The following is a 19,980-nucleotide window of genomic DNA, read 5'->3' as shown; positions in this document are numbered from 1 at the left end:
AAAAGATCTCCCCATCCTTCCTGTAGGCCCCCTTTAAGTATTGGAAGGTCGCAGTAAGGTCTCCTCGCAGCCTTCTCTTCTCCAGGCTCAACAAGCCCAACTCTCTCAGCCTGGCCTCATAGGAGAGGTGTTCCAGCCCTCGGGTCATTTTTGTGGCCCTCCTCTGGACCCACTCCAGCAGGTCCATGTCCTTCTTGTGCTGAGGGCCCCAGGGCTGGACGCAGTACTCCAGGTGAGGTCTCACCAGAGCAGAGTAGAGGGGCAGAATCACCTCCCTTGACCTGCTGGCCACGCTTCTTTTGATGCAGCCCAGGATATGGTTGGCTTTCTGGGCTGCAAGCGCACATTGTTGGCTCATGTCCAGCTTTTCATCCACCAGTACCCCCAAGTCCTTCTCTGCAGGGCTGCTCTCAATCCCTTCATCCCCCAACCTGTATTGATACCAGGGGTTGCCCTGTCCCAGGTGCAGGACCTTGCACTTGGCCTTGTTGAACCTCATGAGGTTCACACAGGCCCACCTCTCCAGCTTGTCCAGGTCCCTCTGGATGACATCTCGTCCTCCTGGTGTGTCAACCGCACCACTCAGCTTGGTGTCATCTGAAAACTTGCTGAGGGTGCACTCGATCCCACTGTCTATGTCATTGATGAAGATGTTAAATAGCACCAGTCCCAGTATGGACCCCTGAGGGACACCACTTGTCACCGGTCTCCATGTGGACATCGAGCCATTGACCACGACCCTCTGGATGCGACCATCCAGCCAATTCCTTATCCATTGAACAGTCCACCCATCAAACCCATATCTCTCCAATTTAGAGAGAAGGATGTTGTGGGGGACTGTGTCGAAGGTTTTACAGAAATCCAAGTAGATGACATCCATTGCTTTTCCCTTGTGCACTGATGCAGTCACTCCTTCATAGAAAGCCACTAGGTTGGTCAGGCAGGACTTGCCCTTGGTGAAGCTGTGCTGGCTGTCTTGAATCACCTCCCTGTCCTCCATGTGCTTGAGCATATCTTCTAGGAGGATCTGCTCCATGATCTTCCCAGGCACAGAGGTGAGGCTGACAGGTCGGTAGTTCCCAGGGTCCTCCTTTCTTCCCTTTTTAAAAATGGTCACAACATTCCCCTTTTTCCAGTCAGCATGGACTTCACCTGACTGCCATGACTTTTCAAGTATCATGGAGAGTGGCTTGGCAACTACATCAGCCAGTTCCCTCAGGACTCTGGGATGCATCTCATCAGGTCCCATAGACTTGTGTACATTCAGGTTCTTCAGGTGGTCTCGAACCTGATCTTCCCTTACAGTGGGAAGGGCTTTAGCCCCCTGCTCCCCATCTTTTGGTCCACCGATTCGTGAGGGGTGAGGAGACAGGTTGCTGGTGAAGACTGAGGCAAAGAAGTTGTTGAGTACCTCAGCCTTCTCCTCGTCCATTGATACAAGTTCGACATTCTTGTTCATCAAGGAGGGTACGCTTTCTTTAACCTTCCTTTTCTGGTTGATATACCTGTAGAAGCCCTTCTTGTTATTCTTTACATCCCTTGCCAAATTCAGCTCCATCCTCGCCTTGGCCTTCCTGACCTCCTCCCTACACAACCGGCCGTTTCCCTGTATTCCCCCCAGGACACCTGTCCCTGCTTCCACTGCCTGTGCGGTTCCCTCTGCCATGCTGGTCTCTTCCCATCCTTGCCTGATTTTTTACACTTGGGGACTGATAGCTCTTGTGCTCTATGGAAGGTGTCCTTAAAGATCTGCCAGCTCTGTTCCATTCACCTGCCCCTGAGGACCGTCTCCCAGGGGGTCCTTCTGACTAACTCCTTGAAGAGCTGGAAGTTTGCTTTCCTAAAATTTAGTGTCCTGACTGTACTCCTCGCTTTTCCCATGTCCCTCAGGAGTGTGAACTCCACCAATGCGTGATCACTGCAGCGCAGGCTGCCTCCAGTCTTGACATCACCAATGAGCTCAGTTGCATTGGTGACCATCAGATCCAGTATTGCGTCCCCTTGGGTAGGTGTGTCTATTACCTGGCTTAGGAAGTTGTCATCTATGTATTCCAGGACTCTCCTGGATTGCCTACAGCTCACCATGTTGCTTTTCCAGCAAATGTCGGGTGGTTGAAGTCCCCCAGCAGGACGAGAGTCTGCAAGCGCAAAGCCTCCTGGAGCTGGAGGAAGAAGGCTTCGTCAGTAGGCTCCCCTTGATCAGGCAGCCTGTAGCAGACACCAACCACAAGGTTCCCTTTGTTGCTTCTGTCTCTGACTCTTACCCATAAGCTTTCGACCTGCTCATGGCTATTCTTCAGAGACAGCTCTTCACACTGTATTGATTTCTTTACGTAGAGGGCAACGCCTCCGCCCCTCCTTCCTGACCTGTCTCTTCTGAACAGCCTATAGCCATCAACAGCCACATCCCAGTCGTGGGATTCGTCCCACCAGGTTTCAGTTATGGCAATCAGGTTGTAGCTGTCTAGTAGCACAGCAGCTTCCAGCTCCCAGTTTGTTCCCCATGCTGTGTGCGTTCATGTAGAGGCATTTTATCTGGGCTGTTGGCTGTTAGAGGAACATCCCTTATTTCCGTTGGGGTGTTTCACAAAGGTTTCCTTGTGAGCTCTATCTCAGGAGCCCCCGGCTCATCTCTGCCAGACTTCAACTGTGCTGTAGTGTCCCCATCACGCCTCTGCGCAACAGGTTGAGGGCTCACAGTAGCACCCTGTCCCTCTTAGCATTGCGTACCATCCCACAGCTTGTCGCAGGCAAGCCTGGTACGTTCCCCCCTCCCCTTCGCATCTAGTTTAAAGCCCTGTCAATGAGCCCCGCAAGCTCCTGTGCAAAGACCCTCTTTCCCCTTTGAGAAAGGTGGCTCCCATTTCTCGCCAGCAAGCCTGGTGCCACGTAGGCTGTCCCATTGTCGAAGAACCCAAAGTTGTGACGGTGGCACCAGCCTCGGAGCCATGTGTTAAGAGATTGGATCCGTCTGTTCCTACCAATGTCACCTCCCACAACTGGAAGGAGGGAGGAAAAGATGACCTGTGCCCCAGATTCCCTCACTAACGGTCCCAAGGCCCTGAAGTCTCTTTTAATCACCCTTGGGCTACGCACTGCAACTTCGTCACCACCCACGTGGAAGAGCAGTAAGGGGTAGTAGTCTGAGGGCCGTACCAGGCTGGGAAGTCTCCTGGTGATATCTCTGACCCGGGCTCTTGGCAGGGAGCAGACTTCCCTATGAGGAGGGTCCACCCGGCATATTGGACCCTCTGCTCCCCTCAGGAGGGAGTCTCCTATGACTATAACCTGTCCTATCGCTAACTACTTGGGAGAACAGACCAACACCCACCTCACTACAACCTCCTCTCAGGTAGTTGGAGAGAGCAATAAGGTCTCCCCCCTCAGTCTCCTCTTCTCCACACTAAACAACCCCAGTTCCCTCAGCCGCTCCTCATAAGGCCTGTGCTCCAGACCCTTCACCAGCTTTGTTGCCCTTCTCTGAACACACTCCAGCATCTCAATGTCTTTCTTGTACTGAGGGGCCCAAAACTGGACACAGTATTCCAGGTGCGGCCTCACCAGTGCTGAGTACAGGGGGACAATCACTTCCCTGCTCCTGCTGGTCACACTATTCCTGATACAAGCCAGGATGATCATAAGAGAAACAGGCTGCTGAACACTGTTTACAGAACCGGCTCAATCTTGGAAGGATGCATACAGATAGCAGTTGTATGAGAGACTGGGATCAGGGTTTAATCACAATTAGCTGACAAGATATACAACAAACCTCTAGACTTGCTTGAATGCGATTAAACTGAACCACATGGTCAAGTCAAAGAGGGAAGGAAAAAGCAGGGGGAGTCATCCAACATTTTGAGACTCCACCTCCACCCAGCAGAGCAAAGCAAACCTGCTCCATGAAAGCAGAACAGGTTGGAAAGACCCTGGCTCCATTTTGCCTGGAAATATTCATATTAAGTGGTACAAATTATACCAAAGGTGCACCAGAGCTGTAGTCAGATAAACTCATGTCGTTCACTGTGCACCAAGGAAAGCAAGAATGAGAAGCTTGAGGAAGGTGAAGCTGCTCGAAGGAGATGACATGCAGCTATCACCTGAAGACTCTGCCCTGCAAGGTAAGAAAGGTTCAAATTATTTACCATTGGAGACATGACTCTAGCTATTAATACATTTGTCTTTTTCACAACACTTCAAACTACTACTAGCCCAACAACAGAACTCACTAAATCCTAGGAAGGGAACTTCAGGACAGAAGGATAAGGAACAGCGTCCTGAAAGGAGTCCTCACAGACAAACGAAACTCATGAATCAAAATAATTCTGATCATAAAGAAGATATATGTGATACTTAAACAAAGAAAGAAAGAAAAACCTCAGGATATTCCTAGGTCAGCAAAATGACTGAAAGAAGGTCCCCAAGCTTTTAAAATTTCCACGCTTCTGCTCCGCTTTCTAAACTGGCCTATTTGCTTGTGCGTTGCTGATCAAACCAAACTTTGCCTCCCTGAAAGTATGCATAGAACACATAATTTTTACTTTGATCTTAAGACTTTGATTATTTGCATCAGAAAGCATCTAAAGCAAGAAACTGAAGCTTAACTAGAGCAGGCTTACAATTTTATGGTTGCATGAATAAAGAACTAATTAGGTAGAATTACATATCCCTTTTAAATGACTGCAACGAAACCTTTGTTCCTTTCTCAAACATTCATGCCATTGTTCAAGCAGGCTTAGAGAAGATTTTCAAACCAAAATAGAAAATTAAAAAAACCCCAACACCACCACCACCGCCCCAATGAGCAAAGCCACCTGGTCTAAGAAGTAAAGCTCCGTTTTGAAACACGACATTTCAGAGGTCAGTCATTCCTGGAAGTTACAAGGTACTAAGTGTTACTACTGACTAGGCCATGGTCCATAGGCACTTCAGACTAGAGCCACTGAGTTCTGATGGGCATTACAAACTGTGACCTCATTATCTTCTACACAGGCAAGACTGGCTTCAGATACCTATCTAAAATAGTGTATTTGGACACATTCACCAAGACAGCAGTGGTCCAACACAACTTCTTAAATAATTCCAAAGATCATAGCTTGAATGTTCACTCTGCTAAGAATAGTCAGGTGCAGCTGATTTACTTTCCAAACTTAAGACCCCTCTGCTTGTTGATATGGGAACTTCAAGCAAGCCCAGAGCATTTTCACAGCCAACAGAGGAAAACAGACTTAATATCACACCTCTGGAGGGAAGCAACACAAAACATCTACCTGAATAAAACAAGTACACATTCCCAGAGAGGAACTTATACTTGATGCCAGTTGCAGTCTATCCATATAGTTAATATCCATTATTAGTGATGGATAACTACTGTAGATATTGTTCAGAGCAACTCTTTAGAACCAGAGAGAAAGCAAGAATGAATCAACACCAAAAAACAAAACTACAGAATAATGAACTTTTCTTTTAACACAGACACAATACTTATGGGTTCAGCATATCAACAGTTCTATGTTTAGAAAAAGTGTAAAAATCCAGAGTTTTGGAGTTTCAATGCATACAGACATAACCCACAGCAAAGCAAACAGCGGCACAGCCTGTGCTTGAATTCATGTTTTCTTAATCACCTAGGCCCATTACTATTCAACACTCTTTGTAAAGAGCTACAGAGATCTCATACCTGAACATTACCAATATATCTATTCTTCAATATCCAAAAGAGCTGAAATCGCCTAAGGGCCTCAGGGCTTTTCTGCATAAGAATACTTTCTGACAGAGATATACAGTAAAATTACATAATTATATTTGCACCGGTAAACTCCCCATGTGGACACAGACTTTGAGAACAGAATGCTTTTTCCTCTTGCAGAGAAATCCCTAGTAGCATTTGTGTAATTCACTTAAAAGCCTAATGTCGAAGAAGCTGATACACCCAAGTGACTTCATACTTTTCCACTTTTGCCCAAGCCAATAGGGAACAAAATGGAGAAGAGGTCAATGTTGCTGCATCCGTAGTTGCCAATAAAACTTTACTACAAAGGACTTGTGCAGAGAACAAAAAGTCAGTTCCTTGCAACCAAGGAGTTAATTAATAAAAGGGGAAAGAGAAGCACATGGATGTTGGCATAAGGCAGACAGGACAACAAAAGATGTGGAGCTTGGGAAAGAAATAATCCATAAAAGTAAAACAAAAGGCCACGTGCTTTTGCAAAATCAGATTTCCTGTTCCCATCCCACTTTTTTGCCCTCCTTTGACAGAACACCCTTGACAGATTGTCTGGCCTGACAACGGAAAGGTGAAAGCACAGTATAAGCAGTCACTCCTGCTTGTGCTATCCACCAAAATGCCAAAAGCAGGCTGACCTTTGTTCCCACTGTAAACATGAGGTCAATATGAGCAACTAAAAAGGTTGTCCTGAGCATTCAGCAACATTTTTTAAAAGCTGTGAAAGGGAAACTTCCCAAAGCTGGAAGGAGGAAAGAGAAAGGTCTTTCTGCAGCTGCAAGAACTACCTTACAAGCCTTTCAATTGCAGCAGCATGAGCTAATAAAGCTGGCCCTTAAACCCTGGAGGTTCAGTGTTCAAATTCTGCTTTAAGTTCAGAAATGAGAGGAATCTATTACGCTTGCTTTAGTACTCAGAGGAATTAAGCCACATCAGAAAATGATTACTCTCTTTGACTCGTTGAAAACGCATCGGAGACAGGCAGCAGAATTTCTTCTAGTCTGCTGGCAGAACATTCTCCAAAACCTTGCCTCCTAGTATCCTACTGCCGTATCAGTGTTAATTGCCCACTTTTGTAAGATGCGTTTTTAAAAGGCTTCCTGATCAATGATAAAACCAAGCTTTCGAAGTATACCACTAGACTCATTGAACTTATGGATATGAAATACCCATCTAGTTATACTTTTCAATTAAAGCATATACTCTAGCTATTATTCTCTAAACAGCTTTCTACTGGTAATACACAAGCCTCTCCTACTTCTCATTGACATGGAAGAGCCACCTACAACATTATTTTCTCTAGCTCAATTATCTCAAGCAGCAAACTTTATAAGCCTCGTCACACAAAGAGCTTCACTTTTTAAAATCAAATACAATGTACAAAACCCACAAACTAGACCCAGGAAGAAAAAATTCCCAGTGCAGTTTTCTCATAAATCCTTCCCACAGAGCAGCCCAAAAGGCAACAGAGGGATAATTAATCTTCAGAACCAGAAAAATGGCATTTTTAGTTTAAATCTTAATTTTGAATTTTTCTGTACAGATTATTTAATTGTAAAACTAACTGAGGCAGGGGCAACTCACTGGGTTATCTCTAAAATAGTACATGGGCATGTGGACGTGGCCTTGTACAAATTTTTGGCACATCCGTGTGCAGAACATGTCTCAAGCATATTGCTAACTTTGAGATGCAACTGGAGAGCAGTAACTCGGCCACCACTACTGCATCATTGACCACTACTGAACAATGAATGGGAGGGAACGGAAGTCCATGGTCCATCATCCAAACGGAAAGATGTCCTACAATAGCTTACTTCTAATAAAATTCTTCTGCAATGGGCTCTACATACTACTTCATTCTTACAGAGAACTGTCAACTCAAAATACAGTCAAAAGACACAAAACACAGTCAAAAGTCTCTGATTTCTGATGCAAGGGATTACTTTAGTTCATTAAAATCACTGTCTGTGGTAGCTTGGCAGGTGATTTGGTTGCAAAGTTTCTGCCATCTTCATCAGGACAAGAGTGACATTTCAGTGTCAGGCAGCTCCTCTCAACTCACTTCTTCAAGGATCAACTTAAGTGGCAAACCCAAACCAAGTCAACACTGTCACTGTAGAAAAGCCAAGCTCGTACCTGATTTGCATGTCCTGCCATCATCTTCTAGCTGCACACCAGTGGGACAGGCACAGCTGTAGAAGGGGTCTCTTGGAGACAGCAGGCATAGATGGGAGCAACCACCGTTGTTTTCTTCACATGGAGTGTGAACTTCAAGAAACCAAACAGATTTATTTTCATTTTTCTAGAACCCCTAAAGCCCTCTTTTCTCCATGAGGAAGTAATTATAGATCACAAATGACCGGCACATGCTTTAATGCTGAAAGACAGAGGAACCACAAAATAAAAGTGTTTGATTCCCCCCTCCCCAGCATCTTACTTCTAGGGGCACCTAAACTGAGATGCACACAAAAGCTCATTTTGAAAAAGCTAACAGTTCAGCACAATCTCACTATACAGTTCTTTCAATGTTTCTAAAGCTGAACACAGCTAAGCGCTTTGGACATCAGTTACTTTGTGATGCCAGGTCTGCTAAGCATCATGAAAATGGAAAACGGGGCTTGGAGGGTGGTGATGGTGTGGGATGACTAGCTTGCTCTTCCCTTTTAGACAGAAGGGAAAACAAAACAATTTGTACAATTCCTACATTACAGTAGTGTTGCATGTTGGAAATATCTTTTCCTACTGCAAAGCTTTCACAGCAAGACATATCCCAGAATCACCAGGAAATACAGAGGAGCAATGTGTAAAGTCAGCAATTTTGAAAAAGTAAAAAAAAAAAAAAAAGTTGGGGGAGGATGGGGGATGGACACACAACACCTATCTCATTTACATGGGAAAAAAACAGCAGCAAGAGATGAAACTGTAACCGTAAGTAATAATGGAGAATATTGCCAGCTAGTAAAAAAAAAATACTGCAAGTTGTGCAAGATCTCTCCAAAATCAATCATAGTTTGAATAAGCATATGAACTGCTTTAATATAAAACCAAAAAAATTTCAGGCTAATTTGGCTTGTGTTACTTCCACTGACAGTCACAAAGAGGAAAAAAAAGGAGAGGAAGGAATCCAAGCCTGATCTTAATGAAGTCAATGACATCTGAGCTATTTTCAGCATATGCTATTTCCCTATGCGCCATATTTTCTTTGTGACTGACCCAAAAATACTATGACCCAAGGCTGGGACATTCCCTGAGCTAAAAGCAATGACAAGAATTCAGCATAGACAAACTCTTATCTAGAGCTGTGAGATAAACCAGAGTGCTGTGCATTCCCAACAACCTCAGTGAGAACTTGCACATGTTCCATCACCAAGATGGATCTCCAAAATCCTTTTCCTTACTTTCAAGCCTGTTTACTGACATCCTATAAACTTTACTGGAACAACAAACATTGCCTGTAGGGAAGCAGACTTTACAGTTGGCATAAATAAAGAAGCCAATCCAAATGGCAAGAGTGTCTCCCCTAGGCAAGAGATGATTCTTCCCATAGCTACTCAATTATATACATTTCCACACCATTGCTTTTAAGTCCCATTCTCAGAATCCTAAAAAAACCTAGACCAACTGCCACATGGAATCACATGCATATACAAAATATATACAGCGTCATTCACATCTCAATTCTCTAAACCTGCCTTCCTTTGAAGTAGCATCATCCATAAAGAAAAAATAGAGACATGTATATGTTTCATATAAAAGTTCAGAACTAAATCCCTTCCATACTGAAACATTCATATTGAAGATAAACATGATCAAGCCTCAAGTGCAAAAACTGCACTTATAAGTACACCATGAACTTTAATAAGTAGAATTACCAGAAAATATGTTAAAAAAAAAAAAAAAAGCAAGCAATGATAAGCATTTTTTCCAGTTGTCTTTAAAATAATGGTGTTTAAAATGTCAGGTGAGTCGTTATCATTCTCATTCAGATATTCCAAATCAAAAGATGTCACTGAAGTACCGCACTGGATTTTGGATCTTGTCACCAACTCGGATGATGAGTGAGCTCATACCAATTAAGGCTGGAATTTTCAAAGAAAGGAACAGGATTCGGGTACTTATACATTTAGCAACCAATCCCCTGACAAGTGTTCAAAACCTTACAACTTCACACTAACCATTTTTATGATTAATGTTTTTCATGGTAGATAAGTAAGTCATGCAAAAAGTTTCAGGGAAAAGTAAAACATACAGTATGGCTGCCGGTCTGGACTTAAGACCTGGATGTCCATCGGTGAATATAGGGCAGATAATATTTCTCTCCTTTTCTCTCCTGTCCTTTTGTTACAGGCATGAATGGAGCGCGTTTGCCAGTCCGTCCAATACAAAGTGTCCCCAGACAATGTCAGTGCAAAGGGATGAGTAAGACTACCTTCAACAACTTTTTGCCTAGATGAAAGAAGGAGCAAGGATTAAAAATGCATTGCTTCCACTTGTTACCACGCAGAAAAAAATCTGGCTTTGTAAAAACACATATAGGAATCGTCATCTTTTAAAAAATTCACTGGACCAAGAAATTCACCTGATGATAAAAGTGATAGACTGAAAAATGTAAAACAAGACTTTGCCCCTTCATAGCAATAAGGACACAAATATACTGGGTTTCATAGCAACACAGCACCTGATTCGGTTCCAGACTGACCTCTGGAAAGGCCACACCGAAGTTCCTTAACAGGGCTGTGCAAATACCCAAACACAACTGCCTTTTGGAGGAAACACAGGTCCAAAGAGTGCTCCTCCAATTAAAGCATTACTTTTTGTCATCCTATGCAATATATGACATCTTTGCCCAGGACTTCAGTTGCACTCAGTCCTTTCTTATAGTAGGAAAAGGAAGAAATGACACGGGAGTCTCTTTAAATTACCCCTCTTAACTTGGTCAGCAGCAGAAACAAATATTTTTCAGATTATCCTTTTAAATGTAGAGCAAGGGTCAGTTATATTTTTTCTAAGACTAAATATTTATAATTCATATAAATCAGAAATATTTCAAATGCTTTTCAATTACCTCACTCAGCCACACCTCTTCTGGGTACACATTTATTTTCACATTGGTTATTAGCTGAACTGAAAGCCACAAAACACATGACATTTCCAACATGTTTTCTAAACTCACAGGATCCCCAAATTTATACCTATTGCAATAAATTTGTATAATTTAGATTCAGCAGTTTTGGAGACATTGACCAAGTCAGTGAAAACATACTTGACAATTCCTCAGTCAAAACAATATGAACTCAGTTTTCACAAAATTCATTCATTTTATGTATGCACAAACACAAAGGCATACACACACCTTCCAAACCAGTGCTCTGACACAGCAAACCAGTATTCAAAATTTTTCATCATACAACTTTGAGAAAGCTGCAGTCTCAGCATGATCCTGAAGGAAAGTGAGGAACATATTTTTCTTACACCTATATTCAGATCTGTATTTAAACTGTTTCCACTGAAGAGATTAAAGAAAAAACAAAAACCAGCTAATATGATTTCACTTTCTCTTTCCACTTTCACCTTTGCTGTTGCTTCTTTACTAGTAACAGTACTGGTTGTATTCTAGTATTGTAGCAGCTGTTTTACACTATATATTGTCCCTATTTCCATCATTCTTAGATATCATTTCTCTCCTTCTCCTGTAATTATATCCCTTGAAATGGTTCCAGACAATGTGCTTGCAAACTGAAGCTTGCTAAGATGTAACAGGCAGATTGCTCCAGTAACATTAATCCACCATGCAGAATGCAAATTTCCTTTTTATTTGAATTCTTAAGCGATTCTGGGATGGAACAGGTAGAAGCATTTGAAACCCCATAGGATTTATTTATTGATAAGTCTAGGTGAAACTTATTTCGCTCTCTGTTTAAGGAACAGAAGCAACCTCCAAAGTTATCATCTAGTTTGAACCATTATTTAAGTCTACCTTGACACCAGAACCTAAGAGACCCAACTTCACTGACTTCTGTTTCAACATTGATCAGTGGAAGGAAAAAAAGAATAAATAAAATTTTCATTTTAAGAGTTAAAATTAAGATCAATATTCATGACATTTTATTAATATGCATAACATTTTAAGAAGAAAGTTTTATCATATGGTAACAATGTGAAATATACACAGCTAAATGACATCAAGCTATTATATTGGACAACACCTGAAAGTCCACCTGCAGTTAGACACAAGGAATTTCCAGAATGCATCCTGCACAGAAATATCCTGACATCGAGCATGCATTTACACCCTCCAGCAGTTGAATAAAATATGTAAAAAGTGTACACCAGTGAGCTAATTTTTTTAAATGCAAAATACATTTTGTCCTAAAATACTGTTTCATTTATGGTTTAATAGAAAACTGCTTGGGAGGTGGTAGACATGTACTAATCTATCACAAAGTAATTTGCATAGATTGCTGGAATAAGTGTATTCAAAGGCTTGCTCCCTTTCAGGTGGCCTTTCTCTACCTTAAAATGAGCAAAATAAATTTTACTTACCAATTACAACTTTAAGTTTTTACACATACATACAAGTAAAGTTAATACAGTTTGTACATGCATGATAACTGCAGAATCAGTCTGGAAACCTTACCCTCTGCCACTTGCCCCCAAATCAGAGAAATATATTCATGTTGTGTTGTATGAAAATCTCTCCTGGGTTTTGTATTTTGAGAGAGCATTTTCTTTCTGTCTATGAACCTGCACCCAGCCTTTGGAGCTACCACTCCCTTCCGTACAGGCCTTCTACCTTGTCTACACTTCTGACTATCAGTCAGTACTTGTCACTTAACTAAATGCCACCATTATGTAGCTCTTACATAGTGTTCTCAAAGGAACTTAAGAGCATTTTATAAAGGATGTCAATATTGTTATTCCTCTTTTATGAGTGTCAAATTCAGGCACAGAATGCACCTCAGTAAAATAATTGAAAAACACTATGGAAAATGCAGTGGTTTTTTTGGGAGAGGCATATTATTCTATTACACAGACATGCGTAAAATAAAACTCCTCCAGCTTTTCACCAAAGCAAAATTATTTCATAACACAAACATTTAAAATGTTACGAAATCATGAAAATTAAAATGTCATTTTAAACTATATGAAGACAAAAGCCAGACCAGAATGCACAGACTTTCCTCCTCAGCAGGACATTTCACTGGCAGATGACACTCACCCTTCAGGACCAACACAACCTGTCCATTGAACACTGCATAGAACTGAAGGTGTTGAAGGTGCAATCTCAAACATCTAGGTCTGCCCTGTCTGAAGGGTCACCTCTCTGTGTCTACAAAAGCCAAAACTAAACAGCACACTCCGACAAGAGCCACCAACCAAAATTTCCATACTGTGCTTTCTATCAAGCTTTAGGAAAATTTGCTTTCTGCTCACTCACAGTCTGAAATAAGCTGAATTTGGCTAATTTATAGGCATGCCACAAAGGACATCTTTGGATGGGGCCAAGGACAAGTGTGTATCAATGTATATTTCTTGTTTAAAAAAAAAATGCAGTCACAATACTGTAAAATCCCAGTCACTAGTTAAATGTTAGATTGCCTAGGGCCAAGGATAAGCATTTCCAACTATTTGCAGACAAGTATGAGCCTAAAAATAAAAAATCCTGCTGTACTAGAAGGCTATAAACAGTCTATAGTGAAATACTGATACAAACAGTCTTACTTTTAAAACCAGTTTTATAGGATGTGAGGCTATTTTACTTTTTGCAAGGCTATTAACAATTGCATTTAAAAAAACCAATAAGGTATTGACATTATTCTAGATTACTGGAAAAAAAAGCCTTGGTTCAAAACAAATGCAAGAGGTGAGAAATAACATACACCACATTATCGACTAAAGGAAACTTACCTAAAGGAACCATCCAGATTTGCCCTATGAATGAAACTCAGTTTTGCATCAGCCCAGTAAAGTTTCTGCTCATCAAGATCTATCGTGAGTCCATTTGGCCAATAAATATCTGAATCTACAATTATTTTTCGCGTGCTGCTGTCCATTCCTGCCCGTTCTATTCTGGGTGTTTCACCCCAGTCAGTCCAATACATGTATCTGAAAAAGAAAGCAGAGATGCACACAAATTAAATCACAATACATCCTGGTTAGCTTTAGGAACAGAAGGGATAACAGCTTTTTACAAAACCCATAAGTGTATGTACATAAAGTGGAGTATATACACAAATGTATATCCCCAAAGCTTTAACTTACTAACTTATTAACATACTTATTAACGTCAATCAAACCACAGCCCCAGAGGGTGCAAAAACAATCCTTCATGAGAGCATCTCTCACAAGCATTGCCTCTGCATAATGTATTACCGTCCTCTTTCAATGCTGGGCAGCACCTGATTGTCATAAGCATTTACAACTGAGTATCATCCTTGCATGGCCAGTTATTACAAGTTAATGCCCTAAATCACATTCTGAAGCAACTAATTACCTATCCAAGCAGGCAATGACCATAGCTGAACTTCCTTTTGCAAGTCTGTACACAGAAAAGAATAAAATCAAGTGTCCCAAAATTTGTTTCTGTCAATAAGTAAATCATGAATCTGTGCAGACTTAGAATGACATTAGTTTAAATTTTTGGGTGCTTTTTTCCCCTCCCGTCCGTGTCCTAGTTTCCCTGTCACTCCACCTATGGGCAATTTAAGTAGCCTGAATAGAGACATTAACAGCACTTATCAATTGGAAAGGACCAGATCAAAACATGGCAAATCACACAACATCTGCATAAAAAGTTGAGAGAGTACAGTTAGGAAAGAAATTGTCTGATCAAAAGAGGACAGTCAGTTCCCAGCTGGTAAACATCACCCAGCATAATATATCCAGGTTGCAAATTGGCATGCCAGGGGTGCAAACAACACAGCCAACCCCTTGCACAGCTACCTCAGACCAGTCAGAGAAACAATATTGCTTTCCCAGTGCCAACACAGCCACTTATGGCATGGTCTGTGCCAGGAAGCCTTTGACCTGAGTGAGCCCTCAAACAAAATTAGGTGTCTGTGCACTGGGCTCTCCAGCACTCCAGGTTCATTGTGCTATATTAGATCAACAGCAGTGCCAGACAGGCATCAGCTAGGTAAGTGCACTTAGCTACATCTAAGCTAAGTCCTGCTACCACTGGAGCTCCAGAAAAGCACGGTAAAGAGTCATCTATTCAGTCTTGCAGAACCCAAGCTTAGCCAGACTTTTCATAACCTGGATTATCCCAGACCCACAGATCCCCTGAAGAAGACAGCTCTGGCTATGCAACCACGCTAGGAACCACAGAGGAAGTAAATGAACATGCATTGTGAACATACAGAGGAAAAAAGCTTCAGGGTTTCTTTCATGAAAGAGAATGCCATCCACTTTGGGAACGAAGTGGGAACTACATTTGTAATTGCTGTCATGTTCCTCAGCAGGATGGTCTTCCCTTCGCAACGAAAGATGCTCCCGCAAACAGCTGTAGCTCTGTAGCTGCTTCCCGTGCACCTGGAGCCATCATTTCAGCCAAAAAGGAACAGGCAGCTGTACAGTTATGCCCAGCACATGTCCCTCACAACTCACTTAGGCTTAAAATGCTATGATCTCCATGTACATACTACACCTCGATTCAGCTGTACCTCCAGTTCCAGCGCAGTCACAGTACCTGTTTAGACCATTCTGATCATAGCAGCATACACCATCATTAGTATGTTTATTCCACTGAAGAGGGGAATATAGATAAAAATATAGGTAGATAAGACAGATAGAAATGACTCACTTGTATCACAATACACATACACTTGAGAGTGGGAGGGTAAAACAAGGAGTTTTCTAGTTGAAATGGTAAAGCTTCCACACAGATGAGTCCTCAGGCTTCTGAGGCAACTCAGAGTGGCTGCAGCAGACGCGCGTTCCCAGGTGCCTTCCCCAAAAAATTTCAGCTCCAGCAGCCAGGATAGATTGACTGCTCCTGAAGAAGTGGCAGCAGTAGCTAAGCTGCCCCAGTTCAAAGGACAACCTATGAATGAAAATTGCCACTCATTTTGGTTTTCCTTAACAAGTCAAGCTGCAATTTGTGGCAGCTCAAACTGTGTGGGGAAGCACCTATTAACAAACAACAGAAGCCAGAGAAAAGCAGACATAAAAGAAACTGTCTGTGCAACCAGCTGGTGAATCAGACTGAGAAACTGATCTGGCCAAATACTCATTTTTTGTCAGGTCAAATCAGTTCTCTGACCCAGCTCACCTGCACTAACTTGAAGTATTCAAAGGACAGCTGAAGCCACCTCTACAGGAATGAAGATGGAAAAAAGATGGACTGTTGAATTAAAAAAAACCTGGCTATCAAAGGTGACTCTGGGCTATATCATATGGCTATGACAGTACCACACTTACTCATACATTGAAATCATAGAATCATAGAATCGTTTAGGTTGGAAAAGACCTTGAAGATCATCCAGTCCAATCATTAACCTAACATTACCAAGTCCACCACTAAACCAATTAAGGGTAGAGTAGCAACCCCATGCCTCCTGGCTTGGTGGCTGGATAATTTAAAACGAAAGTAAAAACTAGGAATCATTAAGGTTGGAAATGACCTCTAAGATCATCAGTCCAACCATCAGTCCAACACCACCATGCCCACTAAACCATGTCCCAAAGTGCCACGTCCACCCGTTTTTTGAACACTTCCAGGGATGGTGACTCCACCACCTCTCTGGGCAGCCTGTTCCAATGCTTGACTACTCTTTCCATGAAGAAATTTTTCCTAATATCCAATCTAAATCTCCCCTGACACAGCTTGAGCCCATTTCCTCTCATCCTATCGCTAACTACATGGCAGAAGAGACCAACACCCACCTCACTACAGCCTCCTTTCAGGCAGTTGGAGAGAGCAATAAGGTCTCCCCTCAGCCTCCTCTTCTCCACACTAAACAACCCCAGTTCCCTCAGCCGCTCCTCATAAGGCCTGTGCTCCAGAGCCTTCACCAGCTTCATTGCCCTTCTCTGGACACACTCCAGCACCTCAATGTCTTTCTTGTATTGAGGGGCCCAAAACTGGACACGGTATTCCAGGTGCGGCCTCACCAGTGCCGAGTACAGGGGGACAATCACTTCCCTGCTCCTGCTGGTCACACTATTCCTGATACAAGCCAGGATGCTGTTGGCCTTCTTGGCCACCTGAGCACACTGCTGGCTCATGTTCAGCCAGCTGTCAACCAACACCCCCAAGTCCTTTTCGGCCAGGCAGCTTTCCAGCCACTCCTCCCCAAGCCTGTAGCGCTGCATGGGGTTGTTGTGACCCAAGTGCAGGACCCGGCACTTGGCCTTGTTGAACCTCATACAGTTGGCCTTGGCCCATCAGTCCAGCCTGTCCAGATCCCTCTGCAGGGCCATCCTACCCTCGAGCAGATCAACACTCCCACCCAGTTTGGTGTCATCTGCAAACTTACTGAGGGCACACTCAATCCCCTCATCCAGATCATTGATAAAGATGTTAAACAAGACTGGCCCCAAAACTGAGCCCTGGGGAACACTGCTCGTGACCGGTTGCCAACTGGATTTAACTCTGTTCACCACAACTCTCTGGGCTCGGCCACCCAGCCAGTTTTTTACCCAGCAAAGAGTACACCCGTCCAAGCCATGAGCCACCAGCTTCCTTAGGAGAATGCTGTGGGAGATGGTGTCAAAGGCTTTGCTGAAGTTCAGGTAGATGACATCCACAGCCTTTCCCTCATCCACTAGGTGGGTCACCAGGTCATAGAAGGAGATCAGGTTGTATGCATTTATAAATGCAGACTAAAAGGAAGCTTAGATTAAAATCAGAAATCCCATGACAGTTATTTAAAAGCAAAACCAAAGGAGACAAAGCTAGCTAAGTCAAATTAAACCTTAAAAGCAGGTTAAAATAAAAATGTTGAAAAAATATCCCCAGAATTACCCTTGAGCAAAATTCCCTCAAGCCTCCCATTAAAACTGCAGCCTGCCCTGAAGCTCACTGCATTCAGATGAAGAAAAAGAAAAAAAAAAAAAGGCTGTAAACTGAAGGGCGCTCATGGCTTTTTTATGATATTAAAGGAGCTCCAGCTCAAGAGTCTCTCCCCCTGCAAAAACACCTGTTGCCTAATTTCATAGGTGGTATGTGTTTATCCTTGGCCACACAGAGACTGGATAAAGTAGTACTTTTAGCTTCCCATGTTAATTTGCCACAGGAAAATGACATCCCTATGTTTTCAGCTCGTTAACAGGTACCAAGCTCACTTCTCATCAATGCCTGCGTCATTCAAAGGTCTAAAGCTACACAGTATTAGGAAAGTAACTGTACTGCAAAGAAAGGCTAGCACGATGAAGATGCATTTAGACAACATGTAGAACAGTGTGAATGCAGGCAGTGTTCTTTCAAAGACTTTTTTAACGCAACATATAAAAGATTATTATTACCCTGTCACCACCTTGTCCTGATTGTAGGGTGTCTCTGCAATCCCGTGAGAACCAGAATGCTGATCTTCCTGGTGAACTTTTCAGAACATATCAAGTCTCTGCAGTAATCAACCACCTACTGAAGTAATAGTTTTGTTCCCCCCACATGCTGCAAAGCACCCCTGTGGTCCGTGACAGGAAAGCATGCCAAGCAATGGAATGGCAAAAGCAATTCTTGTTTCCATTTCACCTCCTCCTGTTTTCCAACAGGCTTTCACCCTTTTGGCAGGCAGCAGGTGCCAAATTGCCACAAATTATAGGAAATCAGCTCTGGTTTGGGCATCTCTTATCACATCAATACACTGAACTGGGATTTTGGATATCACTGTAAGAAGAGATCAGCTGTTCCTGCAGCAGGAGTGGGAGCTGCAGCTCTAGTCTATGTAAGCCTATTTAAAACCATGCTGCTGTCAAATGGAGCAGTTCCTTCCCTGGTTCCTACCCCTGGTGCTGACATTAGCACTCTATGAGAAAATAAAAATCAAAAAACTTTTAGTTACCTTAGCAAATGATCAGTCTGACCAACGGTCCCACAGTAGTGGTGCTTAAACAGAAGGAACAAATAAAGGCAGTGGCCACACAGCTGAAGCCACCTATGAAACTTTCCCAGGAAAAGAGGCATTACTCTCCAGCTCCCCCTGGGTAAGTCACTCACAAATTAGGGCCTTAGACTCCACAATTAGCTAGGGCAGACCTCTTCATCCCTCTTCTCCCACCGTAACATCTAGGCTGTTTTGACATTTTTTGGTCAACACAAGGCACAACACAGCATTGGACATCAGACTCTAACAGGCCTTAAAATGTTATGTTTTAAATGCATGTCTGCGTGGGACTTTCAAGAATGCACAAAGTGTCAGGCTTTCCTTTTTTTTTACCCTCCTCTATTTTGAGTAACAAAGCTAGTTCAAACCAAGTTAAGTACAAACAGTGTCCTGGCTGAGACATCCTACACTGAGATTCATCTTAAGACAGAAATTTTTTTGGCAAGTTACAAATCCTAGGGAAAAAAAATAACAACCCGTGGTCACTATGGAAAGAATGATACAAGCTTAGCTAAAGCAGCACTGCAAACTTAACTGGAACAGTAACACCACAAGATAAAAATTATGGGGGCAGCAGGGGGGAAGCTTCCTTGATGTGATTAGTTATCAAGAGAAAGCCAAAGGTTTTATACCTACTTTTGAAATAACCCATGGATCTATTTAAGAAAAAGAATCTTCTGTCAAAACTACTGAAATCTGCTTACATTAGCCAGGTTCATCAGAGAAAGAGCCACACAGGAAAAACAGTGGAGAAATTAAGCATTTTAGTGATGTCCAGTAGTAGACATTATGTCTTACACTTTGCATCTTCCAAGTGCCCCCGGGACACAGGATCAATTCTTACATAAACAGCAGATATTTTTCATTGGGGCTTTATGGGCAGGGGGAGAACATGGCAAAAAGCTCGAAGTGGCTTCTCAGGAAAAAAAAAAAAAAAAAAAAATCAGTCTGCGTACCGCAACAGTTTATATGTGAGGAACAGATTTAAATCAATCTGATTTAAATTAACCTTAATTAATAGATTTAAACCTCTTAAGATTACCTAATTCAGGAGCCTGGAGTGGTAACTGGCACATTATTTCTGCAGAAGAAAAAAAAAAAAAAAAAAGGCTTTTTTTTTTTTTTTAAACATGCTCAATAGTCCATGTTTCTTACTGACCTCAAAAAAACCCAAGCACTTTGAAACAGTATAGACATCTGGGACAGCTGACT

The 19,980-nt window shown here is 42.5% G+C and overlaps 1 protein-coding gene across 2 annotated transcripts in view; it reads right to left on the bottom strand.

Moving 5' to 3' along the window:
- Positions 1–19,980, bottom strand: part of LRP5 (LDL receptor related protein 5) — a 180,106-nt gene that overhangs the window by 112,866 nt on the left and 47,260 nt on the right. For both annotated transcript variants that reach the window (XM_075712080.1, XM_075712079.1), the window contains exons 3-5: positions 13,631–13,828; positions 9,972–10,168; positions 7,859–7,990 (exon numbers count right to left, since the gene is read on the bottom strand). In XM_075712080.1, coding sequence (XP_075568195.1) covers positions 7,859–7,990; positions 9,972–10,168; positions 13,631–13,828 — 527 coding nt within the window. The remainder of the gene's footprint in view (positions 1–7,858; positions 7,991–9,971; positions 10,169–13,630; positions 13,829–19,980) is intronic.

Source organism: Pelecanus crispus, chromosome 6, assembly GCF_030463565.1.
Source record: "Pelecanus crispus isolate bPelCri1 chromosome 6, bPelCri1.pri, whole genome shotgun sequence".
Classification (NCBI taxonomy): domain Eukaryota; kingdom Metazoa; phylum Chordata; class Aves; order Pelecaniformes; family Pelecanidae; genus Pelecanus; species Pelecanus crispus.
Note: the sequence above shows the minus strand (reverse complement) of the source record. Positions and strands in the feature narration are given on the sequence as shown.